Genomic DNA, 18833 nt, shown 5'->3' with positions numbered 1-18833 from the left:
TGGATAACGAGTCAGGTAGGTGGGAATTGCCAAGTCCAGTGGGAAGGCCCCTAAAAAAATGCCTGAGTAAGCTTGTAGCATCCCTCACGTTGACTGTAAAGAAGTTAGACTTGCAGAACTGAGTGCCTAAAAGATTTCAGCATCAGCTGTCTGAAGCTGGCTGGGTTTTCTGAAGTGCTCCCACTTTCCTCTTGCAGGGTCCATTGGGAACAAGTTTTCTCTATAGATAGTGCTGGTGCTAATCTGGTGTCTAAAAACTGCCTACATCTTCTGTGGTTTAATCACATTCATCTCTCCTATCATGCTGCTCGGCTTGTTTGATATGAGGTGATCAACCCTCCTCTCTCTGCAGTTGCTCCTACCCTGCCTTGTTGCCTCACATGGGTATGAGCAACCCAAAAATTAGCATTCATTGCTGTGCATCAGTTCCCACTGGGAAAAGGAGATCGCTTGAAAGTCATCTGAAATGATTTTTCCTTCTTTGAGTGACTGTTTAATGGACTTTTTTTCTTGTTTTTCACTTATCTCAACCAGCTAGAACTGAAACCTCAAGGGCGAATGCTGATGAATGCAAGATACTTCCTGGAAATAAGTGGCAAGTGATTGTGTTTGTTAATTTATAGCTGTGATTTCTGGGCTGTGGGGCAGATGTGGTGTCTTCACTAAAAGCAGTGCCTATGTTATTACTGACTGATCCATAACAACAAACATAACTCTTTGAAACAAAAACTCCAGAAAAGTCATTTTTATTGTGTGGTGGGGATGAAGACTGACTATTCTTCTGTGATTTGCAAGGCAGAGTTTTGGCTGGTTTACCACTAAATGGCAGATATTCCCATTATGCTAAACAAGACAGAACAGATACACAAGAAGCCAGCTTCCTCTGAAATCACTGTACTTTATGTACTACAAGAAATACATTGAGGGGCTGGAGCATGTCCAGGGAAGGGAACGGAGCTGGGAAGGGGCTGGAGCCCCAGGAGCGGCTGAGGGAGCTGGGAAAGGGGCTCAGCCTGAAGAAAAGGAGGCTCAGGGGGGACCTTGTGGCTCTGCACAAGTCCCTGACAGGAGGGGGCAGCCGGGGGGGTCGGGCTCTGCTCCCAGGGAACAGGGACAGGAGAGAGGGAACGGCCTCAGGCTGGGCCAGGGGAGGGGCAGGGTGGATATTAGGGAAAATTTCTCATGGAAAGGACTGCATTTTGCTTTGTTGAAGAAATGGATTGAATCCAAATGCTTGGTCTTATTCTCCCATTTTCATTGCCAAAATTCTCATACCCTCAGGTGTAGGGTGAAGCTGTGAGGTGCAGGTATCTGGAAGGATCTTCCATTTAGAGAAACAGAGAAGCACTGAAAGCAGCCATGGCCATGCTGATATTTTCTGAACCATCCCTCCCTTTAGTATAGATTGGACTGCTGTTGTCTACTTGTGTGTTACAAGGTGTCAGAGAGGCCAGAGCATAGAAAATTCAAGTTGTGCTTTTATTGCAAATACCAAGATCAGCATCAGATCACACAGAGGGCCAGTTGCCACAGATTACTTTTGTGACTTGCTGTGCAATGCAGGAGTGAAACAAAGCAGAGATTGATTTCCTGTGTGAATCTCAGATTTGTAGGCACAAGCGTGTCTAGCAGTGCAGGGGTTCATGTGAAGTCAGAAGTGGTTTGTTTGCTGTTCCAAAAAGCTTAAAGGTGAGCTGTGAATAACAGCAAGGGCACAGCAAACAGCAAAGCAAGTGTTGGCATGGGAAAATAACAAAAAGAATATCCTAGAGACCTCAATATCTGCTTATTGACACACATGTATATGGACACAGAAAGGATTCTGTTAAATACCCATATATATATGTATGTATACACATGTGTGTGTTTGTGTCCATATATCAGTAATTATTAATTTTTATGTAATTTCACCTTTTTTAGGCATGCTTCTTTGGTGCCATACAAAGTTAAAGTTTAATGTTTAAACTATCTCTCCTTGGGAAATTTTTGTTCTACATTTCAAAAACAGCACTATGAATAGCCAAGGGAGCTCAGAGTCCCAAGTCTAAAGACATTTTAGTGTAGGAATGGTGGATAAAAACCATCCAAATGAGACTTGTGTGGGTTTCATAACATTATATTTCTTTAAGTAGTCATTCCCATGAGTGAATCATCAGCTTCAGTCACGTAGTGTTTGGGCAACTGCATTTTCTCAAGGCACCTGATCAGGACAGGGTATGCTTAAATATCTTTCCTCTCCTACCAGATGCAAAGGACCTGGCTGACTGTGAGACTGAAGGCTTCTTCTCCTTGCACCAGCGCAGGGGAGCCATCAAACAGGCCAAAATCCACAATGTCAAGTGTCACGAGTTCACAGCCACCTTCTTTCCACAACCCACCTTCTGCTCTGTGTGTCACGAGTTTGTATGGTAAATGAAAATGGATCCATGCTGCTTTTCCTTTTAACCCTAGGAACCAGTTCTGGTGTCAGTGTGGCACTTGGGAACATGGTTTAGTGTTGGACTTGGCAGATCTGGGTTAGTGGTTGGACTTGATTTTTTCCAGCCTAAAGATTCTGTGATTCCCTGATGAATATCTGTGCTCCTGCTGTAGGACCCCTGACACCTTATGTGCAGAGTTATGGCACCAATTCAGGGATGTGGTTTGCAGCTGTAATTCCAACTGTGAAAATTCCCATCATTTTTTAATTTATTATTTACAAATATTTTTGGGTTTGGCCAAATGCACAGGCATTTCTCATCGGTCCAGTTTGCTGTTTGGATATTGTGAAACTCAGAAATGTGAATGTGTGCTGAAAAGGCTGTGAGAACAGAGAATCACTCCACCATTAGACTGAATGAAGATAATGAAATTAAATAAGCTCAGCAAAGAACGATAAAAAGCAGAGCAATTTTATTCCCTTTCTTTCATAAATGCTGATCTCCTTTCTTCTGCTGAGGCATTCAGACAATTCAGAATTAATTAACCACTTCTCTGTTTATTTCAGGGGTCTGAATAAACAAGGCTATCAATGCAGACGTAAGAATTTTTTTTTTCTTATTGTCATTATTTACTTAATCTTTTCTTAAGGAATTTCTTTATTAACATCCTGACACCTTTACTATTGCAGAATGTAACGCTGCCATTCATAAGAAGTGCATTGATAAAGTCATAGCCAAGTGTACAGGATCAGCAATCAATAGCAGGGAAACAATGGTAGGTGCTATTACTGTTATTATTATTATTATTACTATTATTATTATTATTATTATTACTACTACTACTATTGTTATTGTTATTATTAATTATTATGCTCCTTTTTAGAAATATTCAGTGCCATTCAGATCTCTCCTACATCACTGCAAAGCAACTTCTGATGAAGCAAAAGGTCCTGCTGAGCTAAGGACTTTGTGATCTTGATCTGTGCCCTTTGCTTTTTATGTTCCCAGTGGTTTCATTACCTCCTACTTAATATTTACTCAAATGCAGCTGCAGAATAAGCAGTTGCTGAATCAGAATTGACATTTTTCTAATGCATAAAGTATAACTCAGAGGGAAGTCATGGACATGAGGGGGAGATTTACTGGAGAAAACTCTTCACTATCCAGTGTCAGGCCAGATATCAGGCTGAATTTTCAGATTTGTGCTGGAACATCCCATTCTGTGTTATCTGAAGCAGTCAGTGGGAGATCTGACATCTCCACTATTATTTGCTTTGTTTTTCTCATATCAGTTTATTCTAAACTTTGCTTTTTGGTAGGCAAAACCAGAACTTAAATTCCTGATAGGACTGTTCCGTTTCCCTTGTGTCCTACAACTTCTGTTTACTCTCAGTCCCACCCTGGCTCCTGTTGTCCTTCTACCATTTTTAAGAGATGAGATTCCTCTCACTTCTCTTCTGACATCTCCAGGGCAGATGTAACCAACTTTGTCATCACCTTTTGTACTAAAAGAATTAAAACAGGCTCTTCCAAGGAGCGATTCATGATAACAAGTGTAGCCATCCTTTGCAGGATGAGGTGAATAATTTTTAAAAGTACCAATGTTTTCCCACTGAGTGTTAGGGGAGCCTGAGTATGGAAATGAGGCACAAGCAGTTCTTTGGTCAAGGCCAGGGATGAAATGACCCGATTCCCTCTGAATTGCAGTTATTATGTTGCAAAATTTGGGTTTGTGTGCCTGATAGGCAGTTTCTGCTTGGCAGTCATACCCAAGGAAAAGAGGGCAGTAGACAACCCAGCTTCTGCAGTACACGTTTGGTTTTCTATGGGGAGCTGAGGTGGGAATGAGGAGTGGATTTTCAGCCTGGCTTTTGTCTTGCAGTTCCACAAGGAGAGGTTCAAGATTGACATGCCCCACCGCTTCAAGGTCTACAACTACAAGAGCCCCACCTTCTGTGAGCACTGTGGCACTCTCCTCTGGGGCCTGGCACGGCAGGGGCTGAAGTGTGATGGTGAGTCCCTGGTAAAGGTGGCACCAGCTGAGCACGGGAAGGGTCGTTGTCTTTGGAGGGTGGCAGTGTGAAAATCCAAATCTCAATCTCATTTATCACCCTTCTTTGCAAAGCCAGTATAAGATGGCATCCAGGAGGGTGAAGGAGTGGTCTACAGGACTATCCTTCAATGAAGATCATTCTTCAAGAATGAGGACAACTGTCCATGTACAGAGAGATATTTGATCCAGAAGGAGGATGAGTTGCTTTCCAAAGAGGCAAAGAACATCACAGTGACAATGTTATCTTCCCAAATCACCCCCAGTGTCAATTTGCAAGCTCTATTTCCACTATCAGACCCAAGACACTTCACTGTCTTCCCAGTCCTACACCAATGGGAGGATCTTGTTCTGTGATTACAGTTTGTCTCTGAGTTAATAGACTGTAGAGTTTTGGTAGCCTGTACCTGCAAAGGCTGATGGATGCGGAAATGCAACCTCTGGCCAGAAGGAAATACAAAAATAGTCTCCACAGAGAACAAAAAAATGACCTGAATGCCATCTCAAGAGACATTTCAACTCTTTAAGTGGCTAAATTCTGCCCCTGGCCAGCATCAGTGCATGTTCCTGCCCAGCCCTTTACAGCCTTCGTTGTCCTGACACCTCCTGTTCTTTCTTTCAGCGTGTGGCATGAACGTCCACCACAAGTGCCAGACAAAAGTAGCAAATCTTTGTGGAGTTAACCAGAAACTAATGGCTGAAGCTCTGGCAATGATAGAGAGCACTCAGCAGGTAAATAGCTCAAGCATTTTGAGATGCTCATCTCATAAGCAAAGACCTCTTCTAAATCTTGGCTTTTGTGAGCCACACTCGGCACATGACTTTTGGCTCAAAAGTTTGCTATTTTCTGTGCCCCAGGCTCGCTGCCAGCGTGACAGTGAACAGATCTCCAGGGATGGACCTCTGGAAATTGGCTTCCCTGTTCCTGTGAAGGATGTGACACCACTTCAGGCCTTGCCAGCATCTACAACAGGAAAAAAAGGTAATTCCTCCTGGTGATACGGGGCAGCAGCTTTGTTGTTGTTTGGTTTGTGCGTGGTTAGTTGGAGGTGACACAAGTGGGGAATTTATTTTCTAGTGAATTGTTCATGAAAGCCCCCCAGCCAAGAGCAAGACAGACCCTTTCTGATCCCAGGATATCAGTGACTCTTCCCAGCCACATCCCTTGGACATGGCAGAGACCCTGGATCCCAGCCTGGTTCCTTCTCTAGAAACCTACACTTCCCCCATGCCATCCCAGCCTCCAGTGACATGATACACCAACCACCACTCCTTCAGTCGACCCCTGAAAACTCCTTCTGACCTCGTGCTTGAGCACATCTCACCCCTCCACCAGCAATAATGTGCTTATGCCCTGCTTGGGCCTCATAGATTTAAAAATCTGAGTACTTTACAGAGAAACCAAGCTCTAAATGGGATAATTGGAATCCTTCTGATCGCCATGGCCAATTCTCTTTCTGATTTTATATTTTTGGGTGGAAGTTGACTTCCAGTAGCTTTGAAAACCATTGGTAGATCCCCACTTCATTCACCCATGAGCTGATCCAGGTGTCACAGCTGTCTATGCTACAAGAACAGATGTTTAGAAGGGTAAATGAGAACCTGTGCCCTTTGGCCCCCAAGGAGAAATGAATGATGTCCCCATCTGTGCTTATTTTTGTTCTGTCCTACAAGTAGAACTGGCTATGCTGATGTGAATCAGTAAAGCCCCAGATGGTTTCACATCTGTTTCACATGTGGGTCTGTTTGTCTGCTGAGTAGTGTTCTTGCAATTCATGCTTTTAGAACAGCTACAGCAATGGGATAAATCCAGCGAGGGACAAAATCTCTTACAAGTTCTTATAAATCCAGTTAGTAGAGTATTGAAAAAACTCTGAGTGATTCCACTCCAGGCTGGCTGGAATGGTTGATCTGGACTGCTTCACATTCAGAGCAGGAACACAACATGAAAATACCATCCCACCTTTTCATGTGGCTTTGCCTAGGGTTTTGAAAAGAAAGACCTTGAAAAAATGGAACCATATCATAATGGCAAGCAGCAAGAAGGGCTGGAGAAGACAGGTGGCCAGAAATTAAGGGTTTGGTGCCACAAAACAGAAAGAGAGATGAAGGGGTTTGTAAAGTGGTTTCTAAACAAGAAAAAAAGTCACTGAAGAAGATGGAATTTCCACTGGAGTAAAGTCTTCTCTGGAGAGAAAGCAATGTGGGAGCAGAGCCAATCTACTTAGACATGGCCACCATGCTTCTGTTTGTTTGAAATACCCTTTTAAACCTCTAAACACAATACCTGTGAGTGTTCTGGGGATTTTCTGCTCCTGACCAGGAGTTTATTTGAGTGCTTTGATGTGTGTTGCAGAGCCACAAGGCATCTCCTGGGAGACTCCGGTGGAGGGCACAGTGAAGGGGGAGTCTCTCATAGAGTCTGACTTGGGAGAACAGTCCCAGGAACAGCAAGAGCACCAAGTGCAGTTAAAACTGACCATTGAAGACTTTGTCCTGCACAAGATGCTGGGGAAGGGCAGTTTTGGCAAGGTAAGTGTTGGGACTCAGACACCTCTGTGTGCATTTGCATGTTGCTTTGTGTGGCACTAAATAACTTCTGGTTTGAAGGGACACGTGGGAAAAAACATGGAACCATTTAAGCTGGAAAAGACCTCTAAGGTTACTGCATCCACTTGCTAACCCAGAACTACCAAGGCCATCACTAAACCATGTCCCCAAGTGCCACATCTGCATGTTTTTTGAGCACTTTCAGGGATGGTGACTCCACCAGTCTCCTAGGCAGCCTCTTCCAATGCCTGACCACTCTTTCAGTGAAGAAATTTTTTCTAATATCCCATCTCAACCTTCCCTGGAACAACTTGAGGCTGTTTCCTCTTGTCCTGTTGTTTGTTCCCTGGGAGCAGAGCCTGACCCCCACCTGGCTGTCCCCTCCTGTCAGGGAGCTGTGCAGAGCCACAAGGTCCCCCTTGAGCCTCCTTTTCCCCACGCTGAGCCCTCCTACCTTCCTTAGCCCCTCCTGGTGCTCCAGCCCCTTCCCCAGCTCCATTCTCTTCCCTGGACACTCCCCAGCCCCTCAATGTCTTTTTTTAGTGATGGACCCAAAACTGAATACAGGATTTGAGGTGTGGCCTCACCAGTGCCCAGTACAGGTCACTGCCCTGGCCCTGCTGCCACACGATGGCTGATAAATCTCCAAGTCTTCAAAGAATCCTTGCTCTGGCATGGCTGAATCCTGAACTTCATCTTCTCCTTGCCTTGTCCTTCTCTCTGTCCCATTAGTTGCTGTCTCATGACTGCCCATGAGAGGACAGGAATGCCCCAGGCAGGGCTTCAGCTTCCCCTTCTCTGCAGGTTGATGGGTCCTGGGCCTCCACAGAGAGCTGGTGGGACAGGTCTCTGTGCTGTCCCTCTTCATAAGGAGGTGGAAGCATGAGCTGAGAAGCTGAGTGTGGATCACCTCTGCTCTCCAGAGCAGCAGGTCCCCAGCTGGGAACAGTAACTTCTCTTTCCCAGCTCTGATCTGTGCTGGAGCGTGAAGCAAATTTTGCAACAGCCAAGAATTTGTGCTTTTGAAACAAGAACCACCTGTTTTCAGTGGCTTAATTAATCCTGATGAACTGTGGATTGTTTCTCCTCATTGCAGATCCACTTGCAGCTCATGTTACTCAGTGCCAGCACAAAGCTGCATGAAGCAATTTCAGCGGGACTCACCATTGTATTTTCACAGCCAATAAGGAGGATTATCATTATGGATCACACTGCTCACATCCCACATCTTTCCAAGGGGGAAACTGTGCCTTGACAAAGGGCTGCTTTTTGCCTGCTAAATGATCTGGAGCAATCGCTGCAGCCAGTTCTTAAAGTGGTCAAAAATTTTGCTGTGTTCATTTTTCATGAAAATCATAGTCATAGAATGGTTTGTCTTGGAAGGGACCTTAAAGATCACCTAGTTCCAACTCAGGGATATTTTCCACTAGAAAGTGTTGTGTCTACCTGTCATGTCCACAGTTTGCATGGGAACCGGAGCTGAGGCATCTCGTGCTAAGCCAGAATACCCCAAAATCCACATTCCAGATCCTGGACTCAAGGGCATAGATATCATAGAAAATTTTTATCGTTAGGAAGGGACCTCTGGAGGTCTTCTAATCTAAACCATTCCTCAAAATAGGTCTAATGTGATGAGGTTGCTCAGGTGTTTGAATGGCTCCACCGAAGCAGATTCTGTGCCTTATTTTAGCCCTCATGCTGACATGGACTCTCCAAGCCTGCAAGCTTCTGCATCTCTCTGAAGTGCACACTGCAGGTGTGGAGAGGATGGGGCATTTTGTGTCTTTCTGCAACAAAAAGTCACCCACAAGTTTCCTGTGTTGGTGTCACTCCTGGAGTCCTCATTTGCTTGGAGCGAGATTCACTTCCCCATAGAGGGGACAGGGTGTGCAGATCTCAGTGCCTGAGGGGTCTCTCCAGCTCTGTGTGGTCCCAGGAGATTGGGAGCCAGATCCATGAGGATGTGTCCCACCACCACCTCTGCATGAGGTGTGGCATTGCCTACCTGCTCCTTGGAAGTCACGGCACAGGTCACAAATGTAGCACATTCCCCAGTTTCCCCAGGAGAGCAGTGCCCAGCACAAAAACGAGGGTAAAAAGGGTGCCTGCAGCATCAGCACAGTGAGCATTTCTGGTCATTCAGTGCAGAGACAGAGGGAGGCTCTAGGCTCTACTCTCTGTCTGGTGCTACAAAGTGAAATGCAGCAGTAGCCAAAAGGGTAAATAAAACTTTTGTCAGGGCTAAAACATGTCAGAGCTCACTCAGTAAATAGTGTCTGGTAAAGAACTTCAAAGACCTCTTTGATGAATCTTACACATTTAGTCAGTCTATAGACACAGGGTCAACAGGCTGTTAGTGTGATGATCAGGACTGTCACTGCCTTCCAGCAGGGACTTCTTTGCTCTGTGGTCTCTACAAAACCTTTCTCTTCTGCTCCCGGCCTCATTTCCCCTGCCTATAAAAACAGACAGAGGCTGTAACTCCTCTGGGATGTGTTTTCCCATTCTCAGAGAAGACCTTCTGCAAAAGCATGGGGAACTCACCCTGTTTGCTCAGACCTGCTGACTGAGCAGGAGGAAGGAGAGAAAGGCATCTGATATAAAAGCCAGTCTAACTACTGGTGGACTTAATTTTCCAGCTGCTGAGGATCTGGTGCAGGGTATTTGCATTTCAAATGCTGACAAAGCAATATTCTGTGTTTTGTTATTTGAAGTTAGAAAACAGGAAATGTATCTCAGGAGCATTTGCATGAGGATGGTTTCTGTTATCAGAGGTGTTGGCTCTCTGGCTTGTCCTGTCCATCTGGGCATGTAGGACCCTGCTCCTGTGATTGCCAAGAACTTCTCATCCTTCCCCAGGGCTCAACTTCAGAAAACTATTCTGGGTGTGGGGAGCAAACTCAAAGCCTACAAAGTCTTTAATGGCAGAATGGGGCCTTAGACATTAAGGTTTTTAAGGTGTACCCCAGTGAATTCCCAGGAGCTCAGCTCCCACCCTCACATGGCTGTTCTCAGAGGAGATAATCCCTCTTTCTGAGCAGCTGTTTGCACCTTAGGTGTTCCTGGCCGAGCTGAAGAGCACAGACCAGTATTTTGCTGTGAAAGCCCTGAAGAAGGATGTGGTGCTGATGGATGATGACGTTGAGTGTACAATGGTGGAGAAGAGGGTCCTCTCCTTGGCTTGGGAACACCCATTCCTGACTCATGTCTTCTGCACGTTCCAGACCAAGGTAAGACAAGGATATTCCACTTTCTTCCACAGTCTGAGAATACTTTACTGAAACACGGATGCTTGGTGAAGGGCTTCAGCCTTCTGGGGTGTACTTTGGACAGGAAGTGGTGCCAAGGGAAGGTCAAGCACTTGGGAAGTGGTTCTAGAAATTTAATCTGCTTTCTCCACATTAATCTGGAGGTGGGATGGTGTATTTGAGGATTATGGCATCCCAGGCTCATTGAGGTAAAATCTGCTCTTAAAATCTGCATCCTGGTACCCTGGGCCAAGGATGTGCAAAGGCTACACCTGCAGCCAGGGTAAGGATGTGCCCACACTGATGTGTTATCTGAACCTCTCAGACCATGAAGCGTTGTGCTGCAGCTAGCCTGGATCAAAGCCAGCTCGAGAATCTCTGGTTTTGGAGGACAAACATGCTATCACTCACTTCTTTGCCCCCAGTTACTGTTAAATGGCATCAGGCACTGGTGGTTCTGCAGTTCAAGGGGCAGCACAGAGCATCACCTGAAATCTCATTTGTGACTCCAAACCAAAACTGAAGTGACATTTAAGTAATACACATATTTTTATGGTCCTACATACCAACATCTACCAGCTGCTTAGCTTTCCAGAGCTTTTCCTACAACCAGAACCATTAGTCTTAACACCAAAGCACACACAAGCTGTAGAAAGAAACAATGGAAGTTTGAGAGTTTGTCTCATCTGTCCAACCTACTCAAACAACTCCTGAGAGATGATTGATATCTCTTATCTCCAATTCAGAGCAGCACTGCCTCGTGGATGCTTGTTCAGGGTTTTTTTTTAGGATGCTCCCAGTCCTTGCTCAGCCTCAGGATTTAGTGGCACAAGCCACTGCTCAGTGTGAAGTAAGGACCTGCTCAGTGAGAGACTCTTGTGCAGGGTCAGGAGAAACAAATATAACCCCTTTGGTGTATCCCAGTCATCTGTGGGATATGGCACCTGTTTAAAGATAGGTTAAATTTATACCAGGGAACATCTGGGAGCTGCCGTAGGTGAGGTGACACTGAGCCCAGGCATTCATGTTTAACTCCTTTGGGATTGACAGGGAGGATAGTGTGTCCTGGGAATGGATCCTTGACTGGCAAGGAAAGGAATTAACTCCCTACTTGAGGGCAGCTGGTTTTCAGAGAAAAATACAAATGCCACAACTCCAAAAGCAAGGAAAATCAAGATTTAATTGAAGAGATAAAACACTCACAGTAGTCACAGCTCTATGAGGGGGCCTTTACTCCAGGGAATTCTGCCTGTATCTCCAGAGGGATGCTGACTGAGGCCAGCCTGAACCATGCTGGCTGTGCTCCAGCCTGGTCCAGCCTGGTCTGGAAGCTGTAGGTCAAGTTCAGGATGGACACAGCAGGGACACTCTGCAGCTCTGGGTTCAGGCAGTGCAGGCCTGCAAGTGTCCCCTTATGAGACCATGGCAAAAAGAGGAGAGACCAAATGGAGTCGTGTCAGGATCCAAGTGGGATTTACTGACTGTTCAAGGGTGTGCTTCCAGCCTGGAAGCCATGGAAAACCTGAAGGATGGAAAAGCAATGAGTGACTGAAAAATTCATAGTGCCAGGCTCAAAAACCCTGTCAATTTATTTCTACACTTACGGGCAGCAGCACAGGATTGCTGTCCTGTCATGGAGAAAGAATCTCCATCCACCTCATCCCAAGCCCTCACTGCCACTTAAAGCTGTGTGATCTCCCCATCTTTCCCCCAAGTTCACAAAAAGAGAAGCTGGAATGGGGCTGCCAAGACCAGAGCTGCTCTAGGCTCTGATTGATTTTTAGCTCCTGTTTTTTCTCCTCTGACCTTTGCAAGCCAGCAGCGATCACTCAATGCATGAAAGTCACCCAGAGCAGGGGGGCTGTGAGAAGCCATGGATGGCCTTTCATGGCTCAAAGGACAGCGTGGTTCAGTCAGAATGTCTTCTATAGCAATCATTTTAGGATCGTGGGATGGTTTGGGTTGGAAGGGACCTTAAAGATCATCTATTTCCAACCCCCTGCCATGGGCAGAAGCCACAGCACCGCTGTGTAGAGTCCCTCTATGGATTTTAATATTGAAAATTTGACATTTTTTTTTGTTTTTTTAAAGTTTCACTGCATAGACAAGTAGTTTCAAACAGAAACATATGTGCCAATGCCTTTCTGAATCCTTCATGCTTTGGCTTACCTGAGCTGCTCCAGGTGCTGAGTATCTCTGCAAAGGACAGTAAAAACAGGAATATTCCTACACCAAAACAAGGACCTCAGTAGTCCACATGTTTCCAGAAGGGGAAAAAAAAAAGTCCTGTAATCTGTTGACAGTTGTCTGAGCTCTGGGATGAGTTTCTTCCTCACTTCCACCCAGGTAATGAGTGCTCAGTTGTGTAAAGCTGGACAGGTTTTAATTGGTACCAGGCACTTAAAGCTTCTCTTCACTCCTGTGGGGTCTGAATGATCAGTGTTTTCAAAACTCAGAACACCTTTCTTGTTTTACTGCATGAGAATAAATGCAAGCCCATGGTGTTTGGGTTTTTTTGTCTAATCTCTTTTTGAATTTGACTTTTTTATTTTACTGCAGTCATCTCTGTATCCAGATACTCAGCTGACACAATTACATTGTGTGAATTTTAACAACAAGCTCAGATATTCTGCTGCATTAGATTTGAAGGGACGCTGTTATGTTAAAGAGGAGGAAAAACATGTTTATAATTCTGTGAGATCCTAAAATCAGTAATGCCCAAACAGTGACTAGCACCCCAGTGCTTATGTTTTATTCTTTTTTGCATTTCACTGATCTTCTGCCATAAAAATAGTCTTTCCCTTTCTGAAAGTCACTTTTATTTCTAACTGCTTCTTTACATCATTGACCAAGTTTTATTAACACCCTTTACCTAAATGCAAATTAAATCTTGAGGCATTTTGACTTGTAGCACAAAATAGCACCAGAGGAGACTATCTCAACCCAAAAGAGAAGTAATCGTTACTGCAATTTAAAAGAAAATATTACAGAACTGTTTATTTTCTGCTTTACTGTTGTATTATATGTTTTCTCCTGGTGGTGAGCCCTTTTCACATGCTCTGTTACCTTCATGGGCTTAATACTGACTGAAAAATCTCATACACTGGCAGGAAGGAGAAGAGAATTGTAAAACAGGAGTGTGGTCCTAATTTGAAAATTCTCAGGCTCTGTTTTCCATGAGTATTTTCAGATTTCTCATCAAAATATCTCCTCAGAGGTTACTTCAATTCCTGAAATAATTTTTTTTTCCAAGTGCAATTTCAGGTTTTTTTCTATCTCTGACTGCCTGTTGAGGGGCAGGGCTGATTTCTTAGCCCTGGATTGGAGAATGGGGTTGGCACATGGGCACTTCACACCTTTAGGATGCTCAGCTCTACTGCCTGTTTGTGCCATGGACCTACTGAACACCCCTAGCTCCATCCTCCCCCTTTTTTGGGGGTGATACATCAGCTTGAAAACATCTGTCCATCCTCGAAATATTTTGAGCTTGGAAAAAATCTGATTCAAGGCCAAATTTGAACCAGCTGATGGGAAAGTTGAGGAAAGCTTTGAGGATTTTGCCTCTTGCAGCCAACAGGCAGGAAAACTGGCAAAGTCTTGTTCAATCCTGGCCAAAATTTCAACGTGGTTTAGCAGAAATAGCAGCATGTCAGCAGAGCTTTGGGATTTCTACAAGGTTGTGCCAGAGAAGGTGTGAGCAGATGTAATTATAATATCAAGTATATGAAGTTTTTGCAAGACTCTTCTAGAGGGTGTCAGCCCATGTGGTGTGAACAGGGGAAAGGCATTGGCCAGGAAAAGAGGAGGGCAGCTCACAACTGGATTGGGGTTTTTTAAGTGATAGATGATTGCCATATTCAATGCACATATTGTCATTGCCTTCCCATCGTCCAGCCTGAGGAAAATCAGCCCAAAATGCATTCAGCTTTTCCTGAGATTTCTAAAAATCTGCAGTCTAGCTACACTTTATCCTGAAAAAAAAAAAAAAACCACTTCTTAAAATGAAAACATTAAAATTTTTTGCCTGTTTTTCAGCTGCTAAAATATTTACGTTTCATGAACTTGTCTACTTTTTGTTTAGTTTTTGGTCTGGTGATTCTTATTTTATTTTAATCCACAAACCTTCAGACAAATCTTTTTCTAGACTTGAGAAAATTAGTCCCTCTCCAACATTGTGTTGGACTCTGATAGGGAAAACCACTTCCTCTTGCAAGACATGGGCTGATAGTACCTCAGTTTATCAGTGAGTGATGGACTCTGTCTGCTCTGAGTGTGAGCAAAGGTCTTGGGATCTCAGAGCTTGACTGGAAGGAGCTATTGCCAGCCAAGTCTGCACCTTTATCTCTGCAGATGTGTTTTATTTATGTGTATAAATATATTGCCATGCTTTGTACCAAGCAGATGGGCACACCACGCTGAGCATCCCAAACGAGCATCTTAACATGCAGTTAAAAATGCTGACGGTGGAAAGATTAGAATGAGGAATAAATAGTGAGATCAGGGGCTGGACTGGATTATTGGGCAGCTGTAAGAAATGCTGCCATCTCCAGAAGATAGGCAGATATTACACAAGAGGGGAAAAAAGTCTTTAAACCAGAGAACAAAATTAAACCTGTGATTGCTCTGGTGCAAATTCCAGTGCAGGTGAACGCCTGTAGTCACCTCCTAGCAAGGAGTAACCCTGTGTTAACTGTTCCTCATGGCAGTGACACAGTGAGGACTGAATTGCCCACTTTCCTACTGGATGGGATGCTCTGATGGGGTTGAAACACTGAGTGATGTGGTGGAAAAGGCTGAGATGCTTTTGGCTGTCAACTATCCCATGAAATAAAGTAGATCCAAAGTGTGGATCAGCACCCAGACTGTGCTGAGCTGCATGAAAAGGTGAGACAAGAGTCAGCTGCAGGAATTGCATCAGGTCCAGCCCTTCTCTTTTGGCCTGGGACAGCATAATTCAGTGGGAATGCAGCAGGATTAGGTCACTTAATCCGGAGCCTTCTCCACGTGGAGCCATTCGTTAGGGTAACTCCTCTAAGCACAGGTAAAGCCTGTCCTGCAGCATTAATTATTCTGACATCCATCCTCCTGGAAGCCCTGGGAAGAAGAATTTTTGCTTCTCAGTAAATGGTGTTAAATCGCCTATTTGTATGTATGCAAGCGCTTTCAAAATACAAAGAAAACAAAATCTGAAAATCTCTGCAGAAAAGTGCTCTGGAGGGCTTCCAGCTGGTTAAAGGATTTTAAGAGCCTATTAAAGGATGTACCTTCAAAAGATCAATTTAAATGCTTTATACTCATTGTTTATAAAGTTGAAAGCATCTCTGATAGTGACTATTCATTGTCACAGCAGTCGAAGCAGAGCAGGAGCAGGTTGGTTTAACTCCATCCCTGCCGTGTCCTGGACAGGCAGAGGGAGCAGGTGGCTCTCTGGGGAGGAGTCAGCTCAGCGCAGGCACTGAGGGATTGAAAGGGCAGGAAATTGAGTTCTTGCAGTAATCCAGGCTTTCAGCACCTGGCAGAACTGGCTCGACTTGGGAACTGGGTTGTTTTGTGTGCAGGAGCTGTGTTATTTTGTGCAGGACACACAGCTGCCGTGCCGGTGTGTTGTCCATCGTGTTGAAGGGCTCTGCTGTAGGAGCAGCACTTCACCCTCCCACAGGAGGGTTTGTCCTGTTCCCTGTGCTGCAATGGAGAAAGCCCCTGGAAGATGGCCTAGAAGCAGGGAATGGCTGATACATGGATGTTCTCAAGACAGCCGGTTCCAGCTACGTCAGGAAGTGTTTGGACAACACTCTCCAGCACATGGTGTGATTCTCAGGGCTGCCCTGTGCAGGGCCAAGAGTTGGACTTTGATGATCCTTGTTGGTCCCTTCCAACTCAGAATTTTTCAATAATTTTATAACTACCCTGGTGCAGTAAGTGCCTTTGCAGTTCTTGAGCTTTGTGGTTGTAAAAGGCTGTCCCGAGCTCTGCCATGAGACCAAACTATTTCTGTTCTGTCACGTGAGTCCGGAATCATGACCAGAAGTTTGTCTTGAGCATTTGCTCTCCAGGAATGTTCCCATGGGTGGTCAGCAAGTTGTCTGTCACCTGTCTGCGAGGCAGAGGGGCAGGGCACTCTTTCCAAACCTCCTGCAGAGCTGTGTGAGTCTCACCACTGAGGAACAACATTCCTGCTTGTTTGCTTGACATCCACTGGCAGGACCATTGCAGGGGATGAGGACGTGGCAGAGTCTTGAGAATGAGAGAATCACAGAATGGTTTGGGTTAGAAAGGGCCTTTAAAGGTCATCTAGTATTACCGCAGGCCTGGTTCCTAGGGTATAGCACCGTGTCCCGCAGCCATAGGGAGGAGGAGGAGGAGGAGAAGATCCAGCAGGCAGGAATTGTGCAGCAAGATTGATTTATTTAATTTTTTTACAATCTCTTTTATAGACTTTTTTCTTCATAGTCTAACTGGACAAAGGACCAGCCACCCCTTGGGGGTGATTGGCTAAAATCCTAAAACATCCATTGTCAAAATATTTTTCTACTATACCATAAACAAGACTTTTCAAGGTTGCAGGTGGCTTGGTTGTTTACATTCTCTGCTACCTCTTCTGTGAGAGAGAAAAGTCTCTCACGGACTTAGAAAATAACAAGAAAATCCTCGCTAACAGCATTTTTGTACCTACAATCTAGTCCAACTGCCTTGCGGTGAGCAGGGACATTTTCAAGTAGATAATACCCCCTTAACCCTCCTTGCCTGGTCCAAGTGCTGACAGACTCCAGAGCCTCTCAGCAGCAGGCATGAGCCATCAGTTAACTTTCGCAGGACAAGAGGAAGTGAAGTTGGAGCCTGTCTGCAAGAACATTCTCAGCACCACTCTAACCCTTTGACCTCTAGCACTGTCTTGAATTTTTGGTGGTTTCTAGAATGGGTTTTGCCACTTCCCATTTTTAATGTGTTCTGTGGCTCTGTAGATCTCAGGTTTAGGAATCTGACTCCAGTAACTTGTTGCACTTTGCTTGGTTACACCTCACTACTCAAAATGATGTAGGGCTTATCTCTACCAATTTTCCTCCGTGAGCTATTCCAGACATCTGCACTTCTCAAGAAACAAGAGGAGCTTCCAAACCCCCGAGGAGGAAGGCCAGAGTGATTCTGTCTGTCTTTTCAGTGGTGTTTATGTACCACTCTATAGCACCTGATATATCATAAACTTCAGCACTAAACATGCCTAAGTAAAGTTTGTATTCTCCAGCTTCATAATTTAAGGCAGCTGAGCAACAGGGTTTGTATATTTGGATGTAAATTAATCTGAGGGGTTGTCCCACCTTTTCTTCCCTCCAGGATGCTGCCAAAGTCCCCAGCTGCAAGTCAGAGTCCCTGGTTCAGTTAAACAGATGCATCAGATGGTTGCTCAAATCCACGAGCAAGCGGAGTGTGACTGCTCGTTCTGCGGAATAAACATGCATTTCAAGTTACAGTTAGAGATGTGTGATAAGGTGCAGCCAAAATCAGTGGACTTTATAGGGAGACTGAGAGATTTTCTCCTTCCCAGCCCACTAAAGCTGAGCCTGGCTCATTTCAAGACCCATGAGGTTTCTTCAGTCCCAGCAGGACACATGTGGTTGCGGGTGTGTTGCTGGCTAAACCCCATCACCTCCCTGTGTACCTTCCCAAAGAGCATCTATTCAAGTATTTTCCTGGATAGGCTCCTGAGCTCACATTGCTTCCAGTATTTTTACATTTCTTCACTAAATTGCCCATCTTCCTTTGGCCTTTTTACTTGCTGGAACTCATTTACATGCACAGCCCCCTGCAGATGCAAGGACTTCAAACTGAGAACCTGAACCCATTTGTTATAGTGACGGAATTTGTATTCTTTCCCCAGGAGGCCAGATATGGCTTTGAGCTTGTTGGATGACAGGTGGGGTTTCCAGTGAGTCCATTTAAATAAGAGTGCCGTAATTAAGAGGATCTGGCTAAAGAAATTGCACAAATTAGAGCAGACAGCTGTTGTTTGAAAGGCACAAGCACTTTTGTGGTTTTTTTAACATAGACAGCTCTTGGCTTACTGCCAGAGACACTTACATTAGATCTTATGGATAAAAAGTCTTCAACTGTTAAAAATATAAGTGAAAATAACTCTATTCCCCCCCCAGAAAAAATGTAATGGGAAATAGGCAATAGGGAAAGGAAGATATTCATAAACGTTTTAGCACAGCCTAAAGATGACTGACTTCAGGTGTGTACAGAACAGAGAGGGGCTTTCGAAGGGAAAAAGATACTCCACCCATTTTATTTTATTCCTTCACTTATGCACAAAAGGTGAGATTCCCAAAACAGAAGTTTAAACTGGGAGCATAACTCAGTATTCAGATCCTCTTCCTCCAGAAAAAGGTGTCCTTTCTGCTTTGTGGAGACAATTCAGCATGGAAGGGATCAATCAAGCAAACCAGCTTCTGCAGGCTTCTGGTGGTGAAGTTTTGGCTGATGAAGCTGTGAGAGAATCAGTATCATGTACATGAGCAACCTGGTCTAGTGAGAGGTGTCCTTGCCCATGGCAGGAAGTTGGAACTG

At 44.7% G+C, this 18833-nt stretch overlaps 1 protein-coding gene across 1 annotated transcript in view; it reads left to right on the top strand.

Moving 5' to 3' along the window:
• Positions 1 to 18833, top strand: part of PRKCQ (protein kinase C theta) — a 54442-nt gene that overhangs the window by 23882 nt on the left and 11727 nt on the right. The window contains exons 5-13 of the mRNA XM_069034477.1: positions 535 to 595; positions 2246 to 2408; positions 2987 to 3018; positions 3110 to 3195; positions 4303 to 4432; positions 5093 to 5202; positions 5329 to 5452; positions 6827 to 7002; positions 10077 to 10250. Coding sequence (XP_068890578.1) covers positions 535 to 595; positions 2246 to 2408; positions 2987 to 3018; positions 3110 to 3195; positions 4303 to 4432; positions 5093 to 5202; positions 5329 to 5452; positions 6827 to 7002; positions 10077 to 10250 — 1056 coding nt within the window. The remainder of the gene's footprint in view (positions 1 to 534; positions 596 to 2245; positions 2409 to 2986; positions 3019 to 3109; positions 3196 to 4302; positions 4433 to 5092; positions 5203 to 5328; positions 5453 to 6826; positions 7003 to 10076; positions 10251 to 18833) is intronic.

The sequence above is a fragment of the Aphelocoma coerulescens genome, chromosome 1A, assembly GCF_041296385.1.
Source record: "Aphelocoma coerulescens isolate FSJ_1873_10779 chromosome 1A, UR_Acoe_1.0, whole genome shotgun sequence".
In the NCBI taxonomy this organism is placed as follows: domain Eukaryota; kingdom Metazoa; phylum Chordata; class Aves; order Passeriformes; family Corvidae; genus Aphelocoma; species Aphelocoma coerulescens.
The sequence above is the reverse complement of the archived record's forward strand: the minus strand, read 5'-3'. Positions and strand labels throughout refer to the sequence as shown.